A 20,518-nucleotide genomic window follows, 5' to 3' on the forward strand; every position below is an offset into this window, starting at 1 on the left:
CACACACACCGCCCGGTTGAGGGCATTGGGGGGGCTTTGCGGGAAAAGGGTGGGGGGGCATCTAATGTAGTTTGAGGTCATGCGGAGGCACTTCTGATAAAGTTTGGAAAGCGAGCTCTACTGAAAACAATGAATGTGAAAGTACCAAAACAGGAAGTGCACGGTCAGCACTCCGCCTCCCCTCCCAATTTTTTATTTTGTTTGTTTTGATCACTCGATGAAACAGAGAGGGGGTGCTATAACCCCCTGGAATACCAAGGGCAACAAGTCAAGTTGATAGACAAACAAATTCAAATTCATTCAAACAAGGACTGAACGATTCATCAAATTTAAATATAGCTAGCTAGCTAACTCGATGTTACTTGTCAAGCCTTAGGATGACCACAACAGTGTCAGAATTAAAGCAACAGAATGAGGAAGAAGAACCAGAAGACGTGCACAAAGCACGTCCAGTTCAAAAAGTGACAACGTGATGAAATCAGGGAGAAAAGTGAGACAGCTCCTTGTGACTTTTGCCTAGCAACCGGCCTTATTCAAAATAACAAGCGCGAGGGTGTGTATTAAATGTTGACATGCATGTGTGTAGGCCGAAACACTTCATCACCGCGTGACTCTTGGGGTGCGCTCATGTCTGCTAGGTTGTCGTCTGCACTCTTACATAAGCGCCAACAAGTCCAGGCGTGCTCTCGCTGCCAGATGTTTGATGCTAATGCGTCACCAAGTACAAAATCTTTCTTACTGTACTTAAGTTGTTTTTTTCAGACTAGTTTTATTTATATTGCTTACAATCAAACACTGATATCCGCAGTTTTTTTTCAATGTTGTAAAATGGCGGGCACACAAAAGCACACTTAGCTTGGTTTTAGCTAATCCTTTTAGCGAAATGCTAACAACAGACAGGCTAGCGAATGGCGGCTACGTATAGAGCTCTTATAGCTCTAACGCAACAAAAATGGTGAAGCAGCATTTATCTGTTACGCCGCATGTAATTCAAATCACTTCAGATTCATTTTCTTCTGTAAGCTACTTTTGTTCTCTTTGCTTTGTTGTGTTTCAAAATGCTTTTCTATTTTATTTAAGGTGTCTGGCCTTCAAAAAAACAGAATGCGAGCTCATTGACATCATTCAGGATAGTAGCCAAGATAAGAGAATAAAAAAAACCTAATTAAGACTTTGAAGTCTCAATTAGGCACACCGGAAAGTTGTGCGGTGCATTTGTAGACGGGAGTCTATATTTAGTTGCAAAACAATGCGCACGTGCCTTTTTTTTTTTTTTAATTCAATAAAGTGCACCCCCCCATCTGTGCACTTGCCCTATATTCAAGATGTTATAAATTGATTTTATGTTGATAATTGTCAATGGCCTTGCTGCATCTTTTTGTGTATGTAACAAAGCGATGCAAAAACACAACAGCACTCTTGCTTGCTCTAATGATGCAAGGAAAAGCCACATGCAAAAAAAAATGAATAATAAAGACTTTCTATTTCACCATAAGTCCACCAAAAATCCCCAGTGGTAATCACAACGCCTCCTCACAGACAAAAATGACACGACTGTGGACAAAAAAGAAGCTTTCTATTTCACTCTAAGTCGAGCAAAAATCCCCAGCCGTAGGCGTGTTCGCTGGTGTTAGCGCGAAAGCACAATGGAAGCTACGCCATAATGCTCCGTGCATTTACATGTCAAAAAAAGTAGAGCATAACACACACACACACACACACGACAGATACAAACATGTGTATGGACAAAAGCGATTCCATGGCCGCCCACGCACTCGCATACTTACACACACCCATACTGAGAGTGAGCCCACTCACATTTCATCACATGAAACCAAAACATTTTTTGTTCCAGCCGAGTCAAACAATGCATAAAAAAAAAAAATGTTTTTCAAAATGGTGTCAAATATATTTGTGCAGTCAGTAAAAGCAGCTTCTGCAACAAGTAAAAAAACAAGATGCAGCTCACTTGTCTAAAGACGCTATTCTAATTAATAATGTAATTGTGGAATATGATTTAAGTGGAAATATTTTAGTGCTTCAATGTCAACTGATATCACGATTGATCAGTACTCGCTAACGACCAAATGAGACAAGTTGAAGCACTGAGTCAGCATAACGTGTTTGTGCTAACGTTACTGATTGACATGTTTGTGTGTGTGCGTGCTATGAGCCATTGCTGTGTTTTGCTTGGACACAAGTAAAAAAATCATTGCTATCAATCATCCGCGACCATCCAAATTTGCCTGGTTAGCATGGAGATGCGACGAGGTTCGCCACGACTCGGTACTTTTTCGTTATGTACGCTGCCTGTCGCTAATTGCTTTAGCGTACTGCACAATTTAACTAGACTGGACTGGACTAGCATCGATTTATTCATGCTATGCTATGCTATGCTATGCTATGCTATGCTATGCTATGCTAGCGACACAAAGACAATGACCGTGGACCGTTGGGTTAATATTGACTATACCTAAATAAAATTAGTTAATTGCCGATTTAGTTATGTTGTCATTCATGTTGCGGAATCAATGTCGTCAATTGCACGATTACAATTTTTATCGTAGCATGCTAAACTCGAAAAAGGCTCTTTTTAAGGCTGGTTTCAGGCCCGTCAAGGTCAACAGAGTTTGGAGTCTCGGGTACTTTCCTCGGCTCTCGAAAACGCTCTCGAAAGTTGACGCGCGCCGCTAAGCATCGACATGCTACGCTGGCACGACTTCTGCTTTTTCCGTTTCAACGCGTCGATGAGCACCGAAGTGTTGGTCCGCTTTCAAACAATCTTCAAATGACTGTCAGGAAATATTTATTGACTGGAGCGGTGCTCAATGTTAAGACATGTTTCACATAAACAATGCATCAACGGCAATGATGACATCACATGTTCGAGTCAAATACGTTTGATAATTAAAGACTATACACGAATGAAATCAAAAAGGAGTGGGTGGGAAATTTCCAAAATGTGAACGAGGTGTGAGAAAAAAATTCTCACAAGTGGCATCACAATACCTGTCTGACTAAAATTGACATCAGTGCATGGCGAGTACCAGCATGCAGCGTGTCATGTGACCTTCCCTGATGGGAACCTAAAAACGACTTCTTTAGCATCCGACACACGATTCAAAATGAAACAAACAAACAAACAAGGAAGTTTTTCTTTCATTCATTCACAAGTGTTGCTAAGCAAATGGAACAAACAAGTCGCTAAAAGCAGAAGCTGACAAGCTAAAATAACCAAGCTAGCAAACGTTGTTTCCCACAATGCTAAAAGAAGAAATGACTCCCACAGTGCTATAAAGACGATAAATTCCCAAATGAAAATAAAGCCAACAAGCTAAAAATGAACAAACCTAAATGGATGCTCGGTTAGGGAGAAATTAACTCGCTAAAACTATTTTCGTAGCACTCAAAACAAACGTCCAGCGAACTTTGTTCCACTCCCTGTACGTAGGCGTGTGCGTACGTGGGAAGGGGAGTCAAAGTTCGCTTGACCAGCATCATTTAACTTTAAAGCTTGTTATCAACTCCAGTCATCTAAAAGTCATGGTGGACAGGGAACTGAGTCACATGACAAGTTGTCACATGACACACTGGTCAGCCCAAATGTGAGTCAGTTGAGGAAGGATAAAACAACCGGATGTAAACTTTGAATTTTCTATGTGGTAAAAGCAAGCAGGAGCTATTCCAGTTTACTTTTGGGAGTCACATGACCCTGAACTGCTCTGTTCAGGAACAATTTTGACCCTCAAAAGCATCCATAAAAAGTTTAGGGTTGTATTAAGGTGAGCTGAAGTCAATCTTTAGATTCAATCTCTGAACATTGATCTCTACTGTGACGTGGATTTATTATTTTACGAGAAAACAAAAACTAAGCTTGTTCTTTGACTTTCATTTCGAGTGGAACGTTCTCATACGGTGAAAACCCGCCGAGTATGAGGAAGCATCAGAAATATTTCTACAACATTCCTCATTTGCGACACCCAGTCAAATAGAATCAGAAAGCAGTTTCTGGAATAATTAAGTTCCAGATTCCAGAATGCTTCCTTCACACAGCTATGGCTGTTGGTTTCTTTTTCTCCTGCCAAGGTTGTTTTTAAATACTTAACAGGAAAAAAGATGTCACATGGAGAAGAAAAAAAAATCTAATCAAAGCATGAATATGGAAAAACCTCGAGGAGTTCAAAGACGAAAAAAGGAACGTACGGATATCACATGTCCTGGCAGGTACATAAAAGCTTTATTGACATTCAGCATAGCCTGAGGGTCAAGATGTTCCTGTTTGGCGTGATACACCTTTCTCTGCCAGGAAACGCTCTCATTTGCACACTCCTGACATATTTTGCTACTAAATACATGCAAAGATGAAATCCTTCCGAAATTGCCTTAACGTTCTGTGACCAAGCGTCGTTTTAGCTCATCTTTTCGCCATTGAAATGATTTGGAATGTCGAGCCGTTCTAGCTCACCCAAAACATCTTTGTTTGAATATAGAAATCAGCAATGCATTAAATTCAATATATAACATAGAATAGAGAAAATATTTATAAAATCCAACTGTATGCAAAGTAGTCTGTTTCCTTTAGGGGCGTGGCCTAGCAAATGTCAACACTGAGAGTCAGTCCGGTTGGACAGCCTCCTCCGCAGTAAAACAAAATATTTTCTAATGTAACTCTATTATTAGACTTCTAAACAAAGATCAATATAATTGTTCAGTAAAATGTAAACAATGAAACACCCTGGGCAACACGATTACCGGATTTTCCGAACGAAAAATTACCAGGCCAACCCGTGTGTACACTCGACGTGTTGACGGTAGTGAAGGCCCATTCAAAAGGTTCTCAGCATTCCTTAATGCTAAGCTTTTGTTTCTCTTGACACGGATCAGAGAGTTCAAGCACTTTGGCGTGCACATTTAACGAGCACGCCGTAGCAACAGCAAGGGTCAGGGGAGACGTCGCCTCCCGCATTGCCCGCCATGCCCACACCAGCACTTTGGTTACAAAAGGTTGCTTGAGTTTGTGTAAACAATCACAACCAGCGACTGGCTCCAGTTTTATTTATGTATTTTAATTTTTTCGTCAAAACAGGCAAATCAATAGATGCCTAAAATCAGATGCTAGCATGATAAGGAAAGTTTATCGTGGTTGGGATCTAAATTGACTACGATTCGGGGGTCTTGTGAGCGGTGCTAATGTAGCTTAGCATCAGATTGACCACATGGTCAAATTGACCGTCAATCACAACGTAACTGTTTTGCGTGCAGAAAGTAGCAACGGTCACGTGATGAACATTCCGAGGCACCAAACGGGAAGTTGTCAAACGTTAATCAGCTTGGGGAAGCAAACGCAACGGTTGGCGTAAACAATGTCTCTCCCGCCCCCTTCACCTGTTCCCCTTCTCGTAAATTCTCACGCCGATCACCTTTCCCCTCCCCGAATGTGACGCTTCAAGCGCAGGGCTTCCATTACTGACGGCTTGTTTCCTCATCGGATGGTTATCGACGCTTCTGGCACGCGGGAGGGTTTCTCACGCGACTCTGGTTCAAACTACAAAAGACGGACGGAATTCTGCCTATGTCGTCATCTTTGACATTGTGTAAATAACACAGGATGGCGGTATACAGTCCATATAGTGCCTCGAGATACGAGTTGATCCGAGAAGTCGTCATTCGGCAGATTCGTGGCAGTCGATTTAACTCCCATCACAATAAGCGATAGTTTTGCAAATCGAGCAATTCGAATCAGAATTCACAATTCAATTGAATTGCATCATTAAATGTGTTTATTTGGACATAGGTGACTTCCGTCAGGTTTATGCTTGTCGCGCTAACGTGAAGTTTGTCCTCTGAGATAAGCTATCCGCTTTTTATCGGTTAACCGATATCGATGGGACAAACTGATAGCTTAGGGATCAAAAGATGTGTTATCATAGAAAATAATAATTAGCAGGACCTATCGATGACATATACACTCTAGAAATGCGCCCTGTAAATGGCTGACTCCGTCTCCCGTCCAAAAAGTCATTTGGTGTAGACTCACCTATGGACTGAATGAGGTGGATTGCTTTGTTGTCTTAGTTTACTGCGGTTGGCTGGAGACCAACGTTGGGTGTAACCAACTTCTGGCTCCAAAAAACTGGGATAGGCTGCAAACATTAAAACAGGCGTGAACGAATGCTTGTATTTATAAATACCCTGACCTGACATTGACTTGTATCAAGTCCAGGCCGTACCCAAGGTTTCTAGCTAAACAAACATGCGGCGTTTGGCAAACTTGCACGAAAAATGAAAGGCTTGACTGGTCATGGAGTCGCTTGACATCGCAGGTGCTCAACCAAAAAGTAAAAAGCAGCTGGTGTGGGTTGGCAAACAAGATGCAGGTGCGGCCAATGGAACACCTGGTGGCGGCGTCCAAGCAAACAGACGTCATCTGGACGGGAGACGCGATAAAACAGGCTAAATGTCAAAAACGTGAGAGCTACATTTGATCTGTGATGACTTTCCCTAGGAAATAAATATCACGGGATTGGTCGCCTACGCAGTCGTTCCGAAGATAGGTCACATATATGTCATTATTGAGATTTATAGTCCCGATAAGGTTTTCATTTCCCTAATACGTGAAAGCTGAAAGTTGTTGGCTGCGGGTCACATGAGCATATCCAAATGTCAACAAAGCCTCGAAGGTCAAACAGCACATGTGGAAATCCCAAGACTTTTTTATGCAAATTAAGTTTGTCACAAACATCGGGATTTCCAGCTAGTTGCCCGAGAGCTTGCGTTGGAGATGGAAAGACTCGGTAACGGTGAATTGATTGCGATGGCGACACTAGCGAAGTTATGAATCCAATATGTCGCCTTGGTGGTGCCGCCATCTTGGTTTAGCATTGATGAGGGGGATAAAAATGCGAAAAGGACCGACCGACCTGACTAGGAGATGATTTCATTTTCCTACTACATTCCGCCTATGATTGTTATGCTGCCTTTTCGAAGACAGAAATCTTTTTTTGTTTCGATTTTCAGAAAGGAGCATTTATTAGCTTTAGCTTATGGGTATGTAAAGTGGACGTATTAAAGTCTTTAATCCAAGTGTTGTCGAGTACAAGTGGTAGACAGACGTGTGAGCTGTTTATGACCTTTAAAGAGCTAAACCTCTTTGGTTTTAAGGAATTTTGATTAAAGTCGGAATACAGCAGGATTAAGATACTTTAAGGGCAGATTAGCGCATCGATAAAACACTCCTGATCTGGCAGTTTTTTGGTTTTTTTTTTGGTCAGATTATCTTCTTAAATGCTGTTTTCAGTAACCTTTTCTTTGTGTCTGGGAAAACGGCAAAGTAAAAACAGCAGGATCAACAATTTGGCTTGGCAGTTCCACTCGTCTTTGTCGCCGTCTTATTTTGTCTGCGCTGTAATCCCCCCCCCCCCATCGTCACCTTCATCATCATCATCATCCCCGTGGTCGTTATCGACATCCACGGGGGAGGATGAAAGATGTGACCCACATTCACGTGGAGACAAAACAATGGCGAAGCTTTTAAATGTCAACACGTGTGGAAAAAACGCTTTGAGAAATTCAACACGAGACAGACTAAACACCCGCAGCGCCATCACGTTATCGGCCCAACCGTGTGAGACGTTAAAGAAGACGTACGATGGCAAAAGTACTTGTTTAATCGATTCATAGAATTCTTTTTTTTAAAGTATTATTGTTGTTTGAGCTGATTTGTTTCGACCGCTAAAGTGTTTAGTCACGATGAAGCAGCGGCACGTGGGCCCAGCACCCGAGGCCGAAACAAAATGTCCTCTGTAAATAAATTAGACTTCTCGATCACAAGTCTCCTCGAGCGGAGTTACGTGATTTTCTCTAGAACGTGAACGCTTCTAAAGTGCTCCGTGTTGCTAACACGGCACATTTTTTTTTGCTCTTCTGCCGGAGTTGCTCTTTTGAGTTAAATGAGGAGCAGAAGGGCAACTATTCGGTTCACGTGTTGCTGAGTAAGCGCTGAGCGCAGCTTTAAACCCAGTGTGGGGGAGGTAGGGGGCGCTATAATTAACTTCTCGGGGGTGAGCTCATCTCTTGAACTTCAACCAGTCATCAGATGGTAAGCACAACAACACGTATCATCTGCTCAGCTGAGAGCACAGAAACATGTGAGGTAAAAATGCATGACTCCGTGTTTCGGTCACACGGAGGCCGTGGCGCCGCATGCTGATGATGATGATGATGATGGATGACGACTGATGCAATAAAACCTTCAATCGCGTATCAATCTAGATTATTTTTTTTACGCCTTCGTTTATGGAAAATGCAAATAACGAGGACATTTTTCCAAAACAACTTTTGCCTTATTTGAATAGAATGAATATTTAAACATTATAAAGTGAGGCTTCGAATTTGCGGAAAGGCGGGGTACAAAAACCCCCTGGGAAAACTGGGGTCAAAAGAGTTCTGGTCTGCCCGCTGCCGTCACGTCAATGTGACGCAACGGAAATATACTTCCTCTGTGTGACCATACAGGAAGTAGGTCACCTATTTCTCAGATGCTGATGAACGACGGCCACATCCTCACCATGAGGTCACGGAGACTGTGGCGAGCTCGAGTTTTGTTTCTGGGAAATAAATTCTCCGCAAAGTTAAACCAAAGTGTCTATATTGCACGTCTCCGTCGGTCTTTCTCACACTAAGCAAAGACAAAGTTCCTTTAAGAAGGAAGTGACAAAGCAAATAAAGAGCAGTAGCCAAGTTGGTATTAAGAAAGTCTCGCTGTGTTCTCTGAAAAGAATTCAGCAAAAACCGTAGTATATTTACACTCCAATTAATTCAAAGTTTTGGAATTTTCTAAATAGCATTAGCAATTAGCTCGAAACAGCTAAGCTAAATAGCATTAGCAATTAGCTCGAAACATCGAAGTTAAATAGCATTAGCAATTAGCTCGAAACATCGAAGCTAAATAGCATTAGCAATTAGCTCGAAACATCCAAGCTAGGTTTCAGCATTCTTCATACAGTGTTAATTAAGAAAACGTGTATGGGTTTATCAAGACGTGCTTACTTGTTATTGTCGATCCGGTCCAAACGGATGTCAGCGACCGCCCAATGGCGCCCGCAGAGTGGACCACGGGAAACCAGTCAGCACACAGTTTTGCTGTTGTTTGCAAACTCAGGACAGAGGCAGGTTGTCCCCTTTTAGAAAACAAACTGGACATATTTAAACTCTGGCCCGCAATCGTTTCCTCACAGACAAACCAAAAAGTTATTTCTTGTTGGTGACAAAATGTTTCCTTGTGGTCCACCTAAAAAAAAAACAGCAACGTGACACAGTCAAGTCATTCAGAGCTATTATTGATGTTGCCATTATTATTATTTGGAAAGAAGAAGTGGGGTGCAGCCTGGACTGGTTCTCAGCCAATATTAGTTTACATACAAACATTCAGCAATGGCATCTACGGACAATTTAGCATCACGCTGTCTATCTCGGTTGACTTTATCTAAAAGTGGGGTGCACCAAGGACTAGTTCGCAGCCAACTCCGTTTCACAAGCAAGCATTGTATCTCAAATATACGGATTATAATTATCAAAACGATCAAATGCCATTGTGCAAGTTATTCAGACACTTCCACCTAGGACAGGAAGAGCAGGAAGTGCTGTCTTTGTGCACTTTTGAGATGATTGACGAGCCTCCGATTAAACAAAGATGTCGCCTCTCCGCATTCTCATCCAAATGTTCATCCAACCAGCCAAGCAGGAACAAAGCAAAAAACGAATTCTGACGCTTGTGCATATTTTTTTCTCACGCGTCGCTTTCTTTACAAACTTCTTAAGTCCTGGCAATGAATTGCGGCAATGGCAACAATTCTGGAGCGGATGTAAACAAAGACGGGTGACCCATGGTGAGGTCAGGCGCTGTGTTTTCTTCCTTTCCGGAACACAGTGTTCCCGGCAACAGCTTCCATGGGACCGATCCACATTCCAAGATTACATAACCACGTAACAGAACTCTTTCCCTGCCCTCACTTCTTCATTTCTCAACCCTGGTTTGGCTTTATATCACAAACAGTGGCTGTTAATTATTATTCTTGTTCATTGCCAATCGTTACGACGTAAGGAATTATTTTCTATTTTAAGAGCCTATTAGGAAACGTCATTGTCCTCAACTCCACCTCCCAAGCTAAAAAAAAAAATCACACGGAAAAATTGAAGATGACTTCATGACGTGACAGTTGGATCAGCGTGAGAAACAAGAGCCTTCATCCAGGACTTTTTAAGGGACTATTTAAAGCGTCACTAAATTTATGCTCCATGGGAGCCTTCAGTAACATACAAGTGAAATAAACAACATGACTGCAGTAAAAGGGAAGTGACAAGTAGAAACACGTCGGAATTTTTGACATTTCTTTAGCACTAAAGCGGAATAGGGTGCTCGTAATCCATCCTCCAGTTTTTTTTTTTTTTTAAACCTGTTTTCACAAGTCTGTGTGAACGCATACGTTTAGTTGTTGTGTAAACAATATGTCATTTTACTGCCGAGTGCGAGCAGGCTTTTTCTTTTTATCGTCTTTATCGACACGTTCAGGTTCTCGCAGTTCCGAGCTGAAGCAGTTCTCAGTAAGAGCAGCTGAGCGGTCGGGTTAAAGATAAACTTATGCCACGGCCCATTTCCCGGAATCGAAGGCTTGTTTTTTTTTTAAAAGAGAAGGGGGGGGGGGGGGCAGCCTGTCGCCAGCGAGCGGGGGCCAGGAAGCCGATCCTCACGGCTCGTATTACCAAAAGTTGAAACTGCAGCGGACCGGTTTGCATGGAAAACTGCAGGATCACATGTCAGAACACAGCCATTCTTTTTTTCCGTTAACTTGGGGCGGATTACATTCTACAAAGAAAACCACTCGGGGTGTTTTGGAAATCACTTTCGATGCATTTGATAGGACCTGATAGAGTTTAGGAAATCCTTCCATTTGGTGCCCGCAACGCAGCTTGAAAAGTAGCAAAGAACTTCAACCAATGGAAAGACAACTCACTCGTTGCACCTAGACAGAAAAATAATCATGTATTTTAGTTTGAAACAAATTCAATATACCATAAGCGCCGGAACTAGTTTTTCGAGCTACCAGCACTCACTTGGTGGTTTTGTTTGTTTTTGTGTTACCTACCAGCCTCAGGGAGAAGAGACTTAAGTTATGCTGAATACAGACTTTGGGAGTTAATACTCAACTCGAAAGTAAAAGAACGAGTTTGAACCTGATTACAATCGGTCTACGCCGCCCAGAACGACAATGTGAACTATGCACTCGATTGTTTCCAAAGCGACCGCGCCCGCAACGCTCCCAGCACTGCAATGCATCTTGAGCAACACTTCCTGTTCGGGGCTCTCGACTGTAGAGCTTTTGTTTTTTTTTCTCAGTAACTGCTAGCCACCGGAAGTTAAAAGTATTTTTATTTTTGATACCTTCATTACAAATAATACAATGCGGTGTCTTAGAATCAATGGTAAACAATGGATCGCTGCCAAAATGCTAGCTTACGCTACTCTGCCAAAATGCTAGCTTACGCTAGATTGCGTAGCAATCTTTTAGGAGCTCCAACACTTATGGGAATTAAAGAAAATGAATGAGGAATTTACAAATAATTCACTTGTAATTTATCTTTCATACAATTCCAAGAAAAATGGCAAATTTAGCTGAATAGCCGCGACTTCTCAAACTTTGCCTTTCACACCAAAATTTCTCTGGTATTCATTTCAATGAATTGTGTATAGAATGGTACATGAGGAATCATCGGCAAAGGCTACATTCAAATTTTTATTTGGTTGAGGAGTCTCGCTAACATCCTCAACGTAGAACAGCTTAAGGCTAAACGCCGGTTACAAGGAAGAAGTTCACGTCAGGGTAATTATTGTCATTTGTGCATTTCAGAGATACGTCCTGGAAGCTATGGAATGTCATCACTCCAAAATCTCCTTGATCAGACGGTCACGTCTGAGATGGAGAAGTTTTTCTACAGAAGTACTTTAATACCACGCACGGTATTGATATGAGTCACTTCCGGTTTCCACTGACTATCACAGCCTATGTTAAAGGGGAGATAAGGAAGCATCAATGATTAGTCACAAGATTGAGATTGTCCAAGTCTTGCGAAAGTCTCGAGAGAATTTTTGACATATCGCAAGATGTCAACAAAATGTCACAATGTGGGAAATTTTACATTTTCTAAAGGTATGTTGTAAATTTAACAAAATCCAAGTGTCACAGGATACGTCATAGTTTCACAAAGTATGTCAAAGTCTGGTAAACTTGTTAACGTCGAATCTCGAGATGTCAAAGTATCACAAGATTGTTAACCATGCCCAAGTTAAACAGCTGTCAATAATTAAACAATACCAACATGTTTTTCAAAAAGTCTCAGTCTTTGGAAATTAAGTCAAAGATTGTAGACACAAGTATTTGTGTTGCCTTGGTGGCTGACGAAATGTTTTTACGTTAATGAGGAAGCTGCTTTAATTAGGAATCCAAGGGTAACTCCTATTTAAACCAATCAAGGTCATTGCCGGAGCTTCAAACTAACATTATTTTTTCTCCCAGGTGACGCAAACATTCCTGTTAAGTTGCCCCCTCCCCCCCAATAATTCCCTTCAGGCTGCATCACCATGGAGAACACTGACTTCCTTCTCCTAAGTGTGCTGGGGTTGTAACCCACGACAACCGCGAGGATTTGAACAAACATGGCGACGATAGATTGGCCGCATTGTCGTGTTTAATGGAGCCGTTATATAATTCTGACATATATGGGGTGCGGGCGGGCGGGCGGGGTGGGGGGGAGTGTTATTTCTAAGAAACTGTGCTGTGGTGATAAATGGGAAGTAGAGCGGAAGTGGTTCTTGGGTGAAACAAAACAAAAAAAAAAAAAAACTTAACTTCTTCATTTACAAAAAGTTCTCAAACAGAAAGACAGAATCAACAAAAGCATTTTATGTTCCTTTTTTTTTTTTTTATTAACTAAACCTCCACATTCTCCTGATGGCTTACAGGTGAACACGTGCCAGCGCCATTGCCCTAGACCCATCGTCTTCTTCAAGATTTTGTTTTTGTTAACGTTCTTCCAACCCTTAGCAATGTTAGCAATCTTGCGCGAGACTCAAAAGTTTCCAGGGCACCGTACTTCCCGAAGTTCTGCAGGGCTTCGGTTCTTGGCGCTGATCTGACGTGAGAGGAACCGCCGAGCGACATCAATGCAAATGTTCCGAGCTCCACTCACAATGCTGGATTGTTCCGGAATGAGACTTATGGAAATGAGTTTCATCGTCGTTTTGCCGTGCGCGAAAGATGTGGCGGGTGCTTTCTGCTACGTATTCTTACTATGCCGGCCGGGTGCCTTTAAAATGTCTTCAACGCGCAAATTTAACTCAATCCCAAAAAACAAAAACAAGCACAAAATCCAAAGTTTACGTGAAATATATTTTACATCTATTAGAAAAAATAAATTTCTTTGTAAATTAAATATTTGCTAATTGCTAGATGAAGTCAAGCTGTTGAGCCATGTCGGTGAAAACACTAAATCGTAGGTTGGACCGCTCAGCTGACATAAACGGCGACTCAATTTCCATCTTTTCGTGTCCAAAGGGAACGTAGACGTAGCTTGTACGTATTCCAGCGCCAATGTTGTTTCAAAAATCAGTCTTTTAAGAGTCCAACAAATTCACCTGATCAACAGGGCCAACGTGGCACCGATGCCAGCCACTCCAGCAAATGCCACTAAAGTGTTCCACATTGTCGACTCAGGATCGGTTTCCCGGAAGAATGCTACAAAGCCATCCTGAAGAGCAAAAGAAAAAAAAAAATTACACTCGCTGCTGGTGGAGTGCACAGGCTGCTTGACACGTCGACTTTGCCGTGTTACACAATCGCTTTACAGTCAGCCATGACTAACTTACTTACCCAAGAGTTGTTATTCAATAGCCAGTTGCGCTGGTGTGACAGCAGATACGAAGAGATCTCGTCGGCCACGGCCTCCACACAGTGGGGCTGGCCCTTTTCCTTCAGGTACTGGGACACGGCGGCCCCAAAGGCCACCAGGCTGGCCACACGACCCCAGTTGGTGGTTCCGTCCGAAAACAGGCTCTTGGCCACCTCGCTGACAAAACTCACATCGTCCCCTCGGTCGTCCAGAGACAATTTGTTGACGATACCTTGAGGGGAAGAAATAAAAAAAGTCTGGTTAACACAAATATGCTTTAGGGAAATTCAATGAAATATTCAGGTCATGCTACCTTGAGTAAATAAAAGGGCAAATTTTAAAAAAAAAAAGCCCAGTTACCTTATTGTAGTGCTTTTTGCCTTCAAGTTAAAACTGCTCACTTGTAGAACTATGTCACACCCATAAGCCTCAGAGGGACATTTAAATGTTTGTCGACAACACCTTTAGTAAATACAAAGTCTAGTTTACAAGATTGTATTTTTTTCCCCCACTTACATTTATTTCAGGAAGTGTGCTCTTTTCATTCTTGCCTTTTTGAGTGACTTTGTACTTGATGCTCATTGGTTGGAACAAGCTACTAAAAGTGATGTGTAAATGTTCGTTGCCTTGGAATGATATTAAAATGATTAGGAAGTAAAAATTTGGACTCAATACCACGTTGGAAAAACAATACGTTAGAGAAGAAGGCACGTAGACATTTCCTGGTTGTGTGGAAAAAAAAAAAAATGGCGACCGACTAACTGACTCACATCACGTACTAAAACGTACGCCCAAAAAAAGCCAGAAAAACAAACAGCCACTCACCATTGTATTTGTACTTGTGCTTTTCCAAAATGCTCGCCACGACTCTTTTCAAGGTAGAATGCGCCTTGCTTTCATTCCATGGAGCCTTCGACAGGCCGGTAAAGTCTGTAAGGAAGCGGCAAATGAGGGTCTTGGTCTCGGAGTCCATCGCGTCTTCGCGGTAGTTGCCGTTGGGAGGCTCCTGGGAGTCAGGCGAAACCGGCGGTGAACCGTCGCTGCCTTCCGCGTCGCTGCTGTGGTTGTGGAGGTTCATGGAGGTTAAGGTGCCCTTAGAGACCATTTCTAGGGCGCTCGGTCGCTGCTTAGCGGCCGCGCTGTTGCCGTTTACTGGGTCCAAGGTCGCCGCAGTAGCAGTGGCAACGGGGGGAGAGCTGCAGTGCACCGAGCCCTCCACGACGACTCCATTTTGTGGGAACATGTAACTCATAAGGCTTTTCGGCACCTTATCCATCTTGATGGTTGCTTTTTCTTCTTGGTTTCTCTCTTAAAGTGCGGGGAAATAATTACCTCGTTAAACAAAAGCTAGTATTGGCTCTACTTAGTCCTCCATATGTGCCTTGATCTCGAAAGGCAGAAGAAGGAGGGAGCCAATGGGCTTTATATAAACACGGGCTGCTGCGTCATTGTGACGTCAATTGAAAAAAAAGAAAAAGGAACGTCCAAGTACATTCTATCACTCTTTTGATGATTCATATTAAAAAATGTAACAAAATTTATGGAATTTTTTCCCTTTGTTAGTTTATAGTGTACTGTAATTTACAGTAAAGTTGTGAGCTATTGAATGATTGATTTTGGGCATTACATTTAGGCAGTTTGGGACAAAATAAGTCATACGTACTTGAAATAAAACTGTCGAACACATCGTGCATTCTGTGCAATCTATCTTTTCCTTCTATTTTTTTCAATTTGCATTACATTTGACACTGGACGTTTATACACTTTCGGACCTTTTTAAAATTTACTGTCCCGTCCGTACGTGATACTATTTGTGCAATGGATTCAATAAAAATAAAAATTCCAGTTGAATCATTACATATATTTGCTTGACAACACTGGGGGTTGTCATTTGCGACGTGACTAAACGTCTAAAGACAGAGACAGGACGCACTGTTCCCTTTTTGCAAATAAAAACATTCCATTCATTTTCCCGTCTGCGGTTAGTGACTAACACTATGGAAATGAAGTTTTGCTTCCCCCCAGTGGTTGCTAGTGGCAACAACTATCACGTGATCTCAGTTCATTTTGAACTTCTCGAGAAGTCTAGAAAAAACGTGCAGGTTATAGGTCATGAATGGAGAAACATCTATTGATTTTTTTTTTAAATCCCCACTGTACATGTACTTTATGTAAAATAAATAATTGAATTCGTTAAGTTTAAAAACAAAGTAATGCATGTTCGATTAGTTTCGTGTTCTTAACTTGTTCCATAAGTAATTTAGCACTGTAAATATATTTGAATTTATGTCGAGTGATATGAACAAAAAAACAAGTCGATTTATAAATGTAAAATTTTATTTCAAATACTGGCAAAAAAAAAAACTCCGCGATTCCCCACCAAAAATCAACATTCCGAGCACTCTGTGAAGAAGTTCTTCTTCCAGTGTTACCCACAAGTTCTCCTGTCATGTAAACCCTTTTTTTTTTTTTCTTTTTAAGTAACATGTTTGTCCTTCACGCATGGAGGCCTCTGGTTTCCCTGCAGTGATGCCAGGCCAGGGTGAAATATATATATATACTGTATATACTTGTGAGAGGAGAGGAGAGCACAAAAACAGAGATGAAGGTGATGCTCGTTCGCCGTCACGTTTACATTCGGCCCCCCCGCGACTTAAAGGCGACCTCGTCGTGGCCGCTCATCGCCCGCAATTTCTCTTCAACGCAACAGCGAGATGTTAAGTTGCCGTTGAGGTCAATTCCACACATTTCAGAGAGGCGACGGCGCCGCGAAGCAAATTTGCCTGAATCGGCTGCATTTCAACACGATGCGGCCTCTTCGAATAGCTGAGGTGCCGCTGAATCACATACGTACGTACGTGCGCACATTCACACGAGTCTATTTACATATTCACACAAAAGAACAAGCACACCATCGATAGAGAAACGAGCAGGTTGATTTTGTACGGGGAGCCGTTTTAACGTTAATTCGATAGCCTTGATAGCCATCTTGCAATTTTTCTGGTCGTAACGTACGTTTTTCAAAACGAGGGGATTAAAAAAGAGGCTTGTCTGTAAAATTCAAGACCAACAGAACTTTCTAGGTGGCGGTATTGCCGTGTTTTGATTTGATATGTATGGGCTGATAACCGATGAGTGATGCTAGCTAACTAGAAACAAACAAGAAGTGTACTGGTAACACTGAGCCAAATATTTGCATAACTGCTCAAACGTGCCTTCCTTCGCCCTCATCGTCAAGCACATTTTAAATCGAGCTTTGTCAGAGATGCAAAGCGCTCTGACATGCTCGAGGCGTCTACAATGAGTCACGACATGTCTATGGGTTCTGTTCAGAGTAGGCGTGTGAGCGAATCCCCGCGGGAACGCCACGGCCTACTTTTAGAAAAAGAAGCCAACCTTGTTTCTTATCAGGTTACGGACACGCTACAGATTATGGAAAGTAGTTGGAGCTTTTATTCGAAATCCTCAATATCCAGTATCCCTTTTTGCCATTTTAACAAAGATCACAGCGGTGAAGGGACATTGTGATTTTCAAAGACGTGTAGATAATATTATCGATAATATTGCAATTATTGTTGGTAAGTGAATTCAATTCAAAGAAGCAATATGGGATCCCGCTTATATGGGCTGTGTTGCGATTCGAGAACAGTACATTTTAAAATGTAACAATTTGATTCTTTTAAAATTGGAAATGATTTTCCGATTCAAATCGATACTTGTAATAAAAAAAAAAAGTCTGCCATTGTTAGACTTGTCTAACTACTGTGGATCAAGCGTGTACTAAGATGGACATCGAGGATATCAAATAAATTCTCAATTGGCTTCCCGTACGAAATCTGAAATATTAACAGAGTTGTTTACTGGAGCCGAATGATATTCCACGTGTTATTTGAAGATGTGTGGATGTTGCTGTAACCAAAGTGATGAAGCACACAAGCACGATTTGCCACCAGTCTCCAAGAGAGAAAGTCTGTCAGGATTGATTTAAAAAAAAAAAAAAAAAAACACTCTTCCTGCCACTCTGCAGCGCAATTTCCTGCTCAAAGCGCACAACTTGAACCGCACAAAGGCATGCCAGTGTGAGCACGACTGCGAGGAGCATGCGGCCAGTGCAACGGTGCTTGCTCGCAAAAAGCAGAAGTCAGATAAAGTTCAGCGACCGGAAGGCGCTGTGGATTGTCCGGACAGCAAAAGACACAAAAAAAAAAAAAGTGAAGATGGTCCCCCGCCCCTCCTGTTAGGATTTCTCGTCGGATACAATCATGCAGCGTGTTTTTCCGAGGGAACAACAAGTAAAGCGACGTGAACTCCCGTCGCATCGCAAATTTGGTATACGAGCAAGTAAGGACGTGCGCACGTTCGAACCCCGCACCGCATCCTGGAGCGTGAAGGTGGGCTCCTCGGTCCCCGACGCACATCAATCACCAAAATACAAAAGTGCGCAATGTCCCCGGCCAAGCCACACACACCTGCCGATGGCAACCATCTTGGAACGCGGACGGCCAAGACAAAGAGGTGGAGCGCGGTGCACAGTAGGGGGCGCTGTGCTCAGGAGAGGACAGAAGAGGACGACGCCTCCTTCCACCCCACAAACTAGCATGTCACACAACAAGTCTGCCTGGATGTTGCCTGCGGATGACAAGGGAAGTAGGGGGGGGTTGTGACGACATGGGTGGGGGTACAGGTGAGGCTGGGAGGGGGGTGGGTGGGTGGGGGGGGTTCTCCAGGTGCGATGGCGAAGGCTAGCCGGCGAGCTTGCTGGTCACCAAGGACGACTTCCTCTGCGGCAGGTCTTGCGGCGTGGGGATGTGGTCGCCGGTCACCAGGTTCTTGTCAGGCCCTGCCACGGGAAGCTGCTTGTTCTTCATCTTGGCTTTGGCCATGTTGTAGTCGCCCGAGTCAAAGTACTTTTGCTGTGCGGCGAGAGAGAAGTCAGACATATTAGCAATAAAATGAGCATGGAAAGACACATCTGTGTTACGCAAGCGATGCGTCATACCCCTTTCTGTAGCCGCTTCATGAGGAAGCCGGAGCCGCCGGGCCGCTGACCGAGACCGGGATACTTGGCCTTCAGCTTGGCCTCCTCGGCCTTCACCGGGTTGGCGTTCTTCTCCTGGGAGTCCTGTGGGAACAAGATGGCATCCTTATCAACGCACGTTTCTGTCAACACGGACTTCTCACAAACAGCAGATCCAGACGGGACCGGAACCATGCCTTATCAATCCTCATTGGGTGATGCAATGAAATGATAAGGCGGTGATGTCATCATCACACATGTTATCATATATGACAACAACAAAGTTTGTGTTGTGTGTGACCGCCCCGTGTACTGTTTATAGTACGACTTAAGCCGCATTGACCTACTTGACACTGTTTTCCAGTTTATAATGCAACCATGGTTTTAATGAACAAAACAAATGTTTTAAGCAGCCGTCACACAAGACAAACGAGTCTGATAAGCGACGGGTTTTAAGTGCCGCTAGTCACCTGGGGCCAGCGGGACACACCTAGATCGGGAAGAGATTTGGCTCTATTATTTTAGCATATACAATGAGGTGTTAAGCTGTTTGAAACCAAGTAGGTCACACTGCAAAGAGAACAAAAGCAAAAGACTGTTCAGATACTTCTGGACCGGACTGATTTTCTGCACACTAGTAGGACAATCACATGTTACTAGTGAGGGAAAACTGTGCACGAATTGTGACCTGTGACATGCTCTAGCAGCCTGCAGATGACAACACTAAAAGCCCAGTCTACAGATATAGAAACTGGATCTCAGCGATGTTGCATTGATGCTCAAACTGCTTTTGCATAGGATTCATTGTCAATAACAAGACGTCACCAGGATGAAATTCCCTTTTTTTATCTCTCCCGTTTTCATTGTTTTGTCGACGTAAGTGAGCAGATGACACTTGAGGCTCGTGAAGCAACACTGAGTTTTTAATTTAGAAAAACAACTTTTAAGAGTACTCATCCAAGAGGACCCAAAGAGGCCTGACTAGCTTCAGCTCCCCAGCCAATTAGACGAGACCAGCCAATGCTGTTGTCGCAGCAAAAGCATGACGCTCTTTGGAGCAAAACAAACAGGATTTCATGTAGTTACATGAGAACAATTTGAACAACACGGAGCACTTATTATGACACCGATGTCACACAAGCTTATGCTAGTTTGACGTCAGCCTTCTTCTGGCTAGCCTAGCACGCGTTAAGTTAGCCCACAACAGATAGATAGCAACCACAAACCCACCTGTTTTTCGTCCTCGTATTCCAACTGAGTGTCCGAGTCCAGGTTCTCTGACGACATTCTGTGAGTGTGGCGGGACGAGCGGGTGGTCCGGTGGCCAGAAAAGCCAAAAAGCTTTTAAAAAATATAAAAGCTACCTACAGTTCGACGTACCTGTACACAATCTAATCGTCGCTTTCTGAGACAGAACTGCTCCCCAACAAAAATGGCGTGCTCAGAAATGACATCACTGTTAGGGGCGTGTCGTACGTGTGAGTGACACATACAGTAGCCAATGGTAAAACGTCACTTGCCCGGACAACAATGGCGAACATCTTTTTGTCCAATCGG

The 20,518-nt window shown here is 42.9% G+C and overlaps 2 protein-coding genes across 2 annotated transcripts; both read right to left on the reverse strand.

Moving 5' to 3' along the window:
- Window positions 1-13,426: 13,426 nt before the first annotated feature.
- mcl1b (MCL1 apoptosis regulator, BCL2 family member b) lies at window positions 13,427-15,355 on the reverse strand. Its single transcript, XM_049729435.2, has 3 exons — window positions 14,770-15,355; window positions 13,926-14,176; window positions 13,427-13,803 (listed from the first exon to the last, which is right to left on the reverse strand). The coding sequence occupies exons 1-3, from the start codon at window positions 15,218-15,220 to the stop codon at window positions 13,687-13,689; spliced, it is 819 nt and encodes a 272-aa protein (XP_049585392.1). The 5' UTR covers window positions 15,221-15,355; the 3' UTR covers window positions 13,427-13,686.
- Window positions 15,356-16,263: 908 nt separating this feature from the next.
- Window positions 16,264-20,403, reverse strand: ensab (endosulfine alpha b). The gene is made up of 3 exons (XM_049729485.2): window positions 20,192-20,403; window positions 18,944-19,066; window positions 16,264-18,857 (listed from the first exon to the last, which is right to left on the reverse strand). Exons 1-3 carry the CDS (start codon window positions 20,246-20,248, stop codon window positions 18,687-18,689), a joined length of 351 nt encoding a protein of 116 aa, XP_049585442.1. The 5' UTR covers window positions 20,249-20,403; the 3' UTR covers window positions 16,264-18,686.
- Window positions 20,404-20,518: the final 115 nt, after the last annotated feature.

Source organism: Syngnathus scovelli, chromosome 9 (assembly GCF_024217435.2).
Source record: "Syngnathus scovelli strain Florida chromosome 9, RoL_Ssco_1.2, whole genome shotgun sequence".
Classification (NCBI taxonomy): domain Eukaryota; kingdom Metazoa; phylum Chordata; class Actinopteri; order Syngnathiformes; family Syngnathidae; genus Syngnathus; species Syngnathus scovelli.

Coding starts and splice junctions, on each gene's coding strand:
- mcl1b (XM_049729435.2), bottom strand. CDS start 15,220: ATGGATAAGGTGCCGAAAAGCCTTATGAGTTACATGTTCCCACAAAAT. Junction 14,177..14,769: donor GCACAAGTACAAATACAATG/GTGAGTGGCTGT, acceptor CTTCCCCTCAAG/GTATCGTCAACAAATTGTCT. Junction 13,804..13,925: donor TATTGAATAACAACTCTTGG/GTAAGTAAGTTA, acceptor TTTGCTCTTCAG/GATGGCTTTGTAGCATTCTT.
- ensab (XM_049729485.2), bottom strand. CDS start 20,248: ATGTCGTCAGAGAACCTGGACTCGGACACTCAGTTGGAATACGAGGAC. Junction 19,067..20,191: donor AATACGAGGACGAAAAACAG/GTGGGTTTGTGG, acceptor TTGTTCCCACAG/GACTCCCAGGAGAAGAACGC. Junction 18,858..18,943: donor TGAAGCGGCTACAGAAAGGG/GTATGACGCATC, acceptor CTCGCCGCACAG/CAAAAGTACTTTGACTCGGG.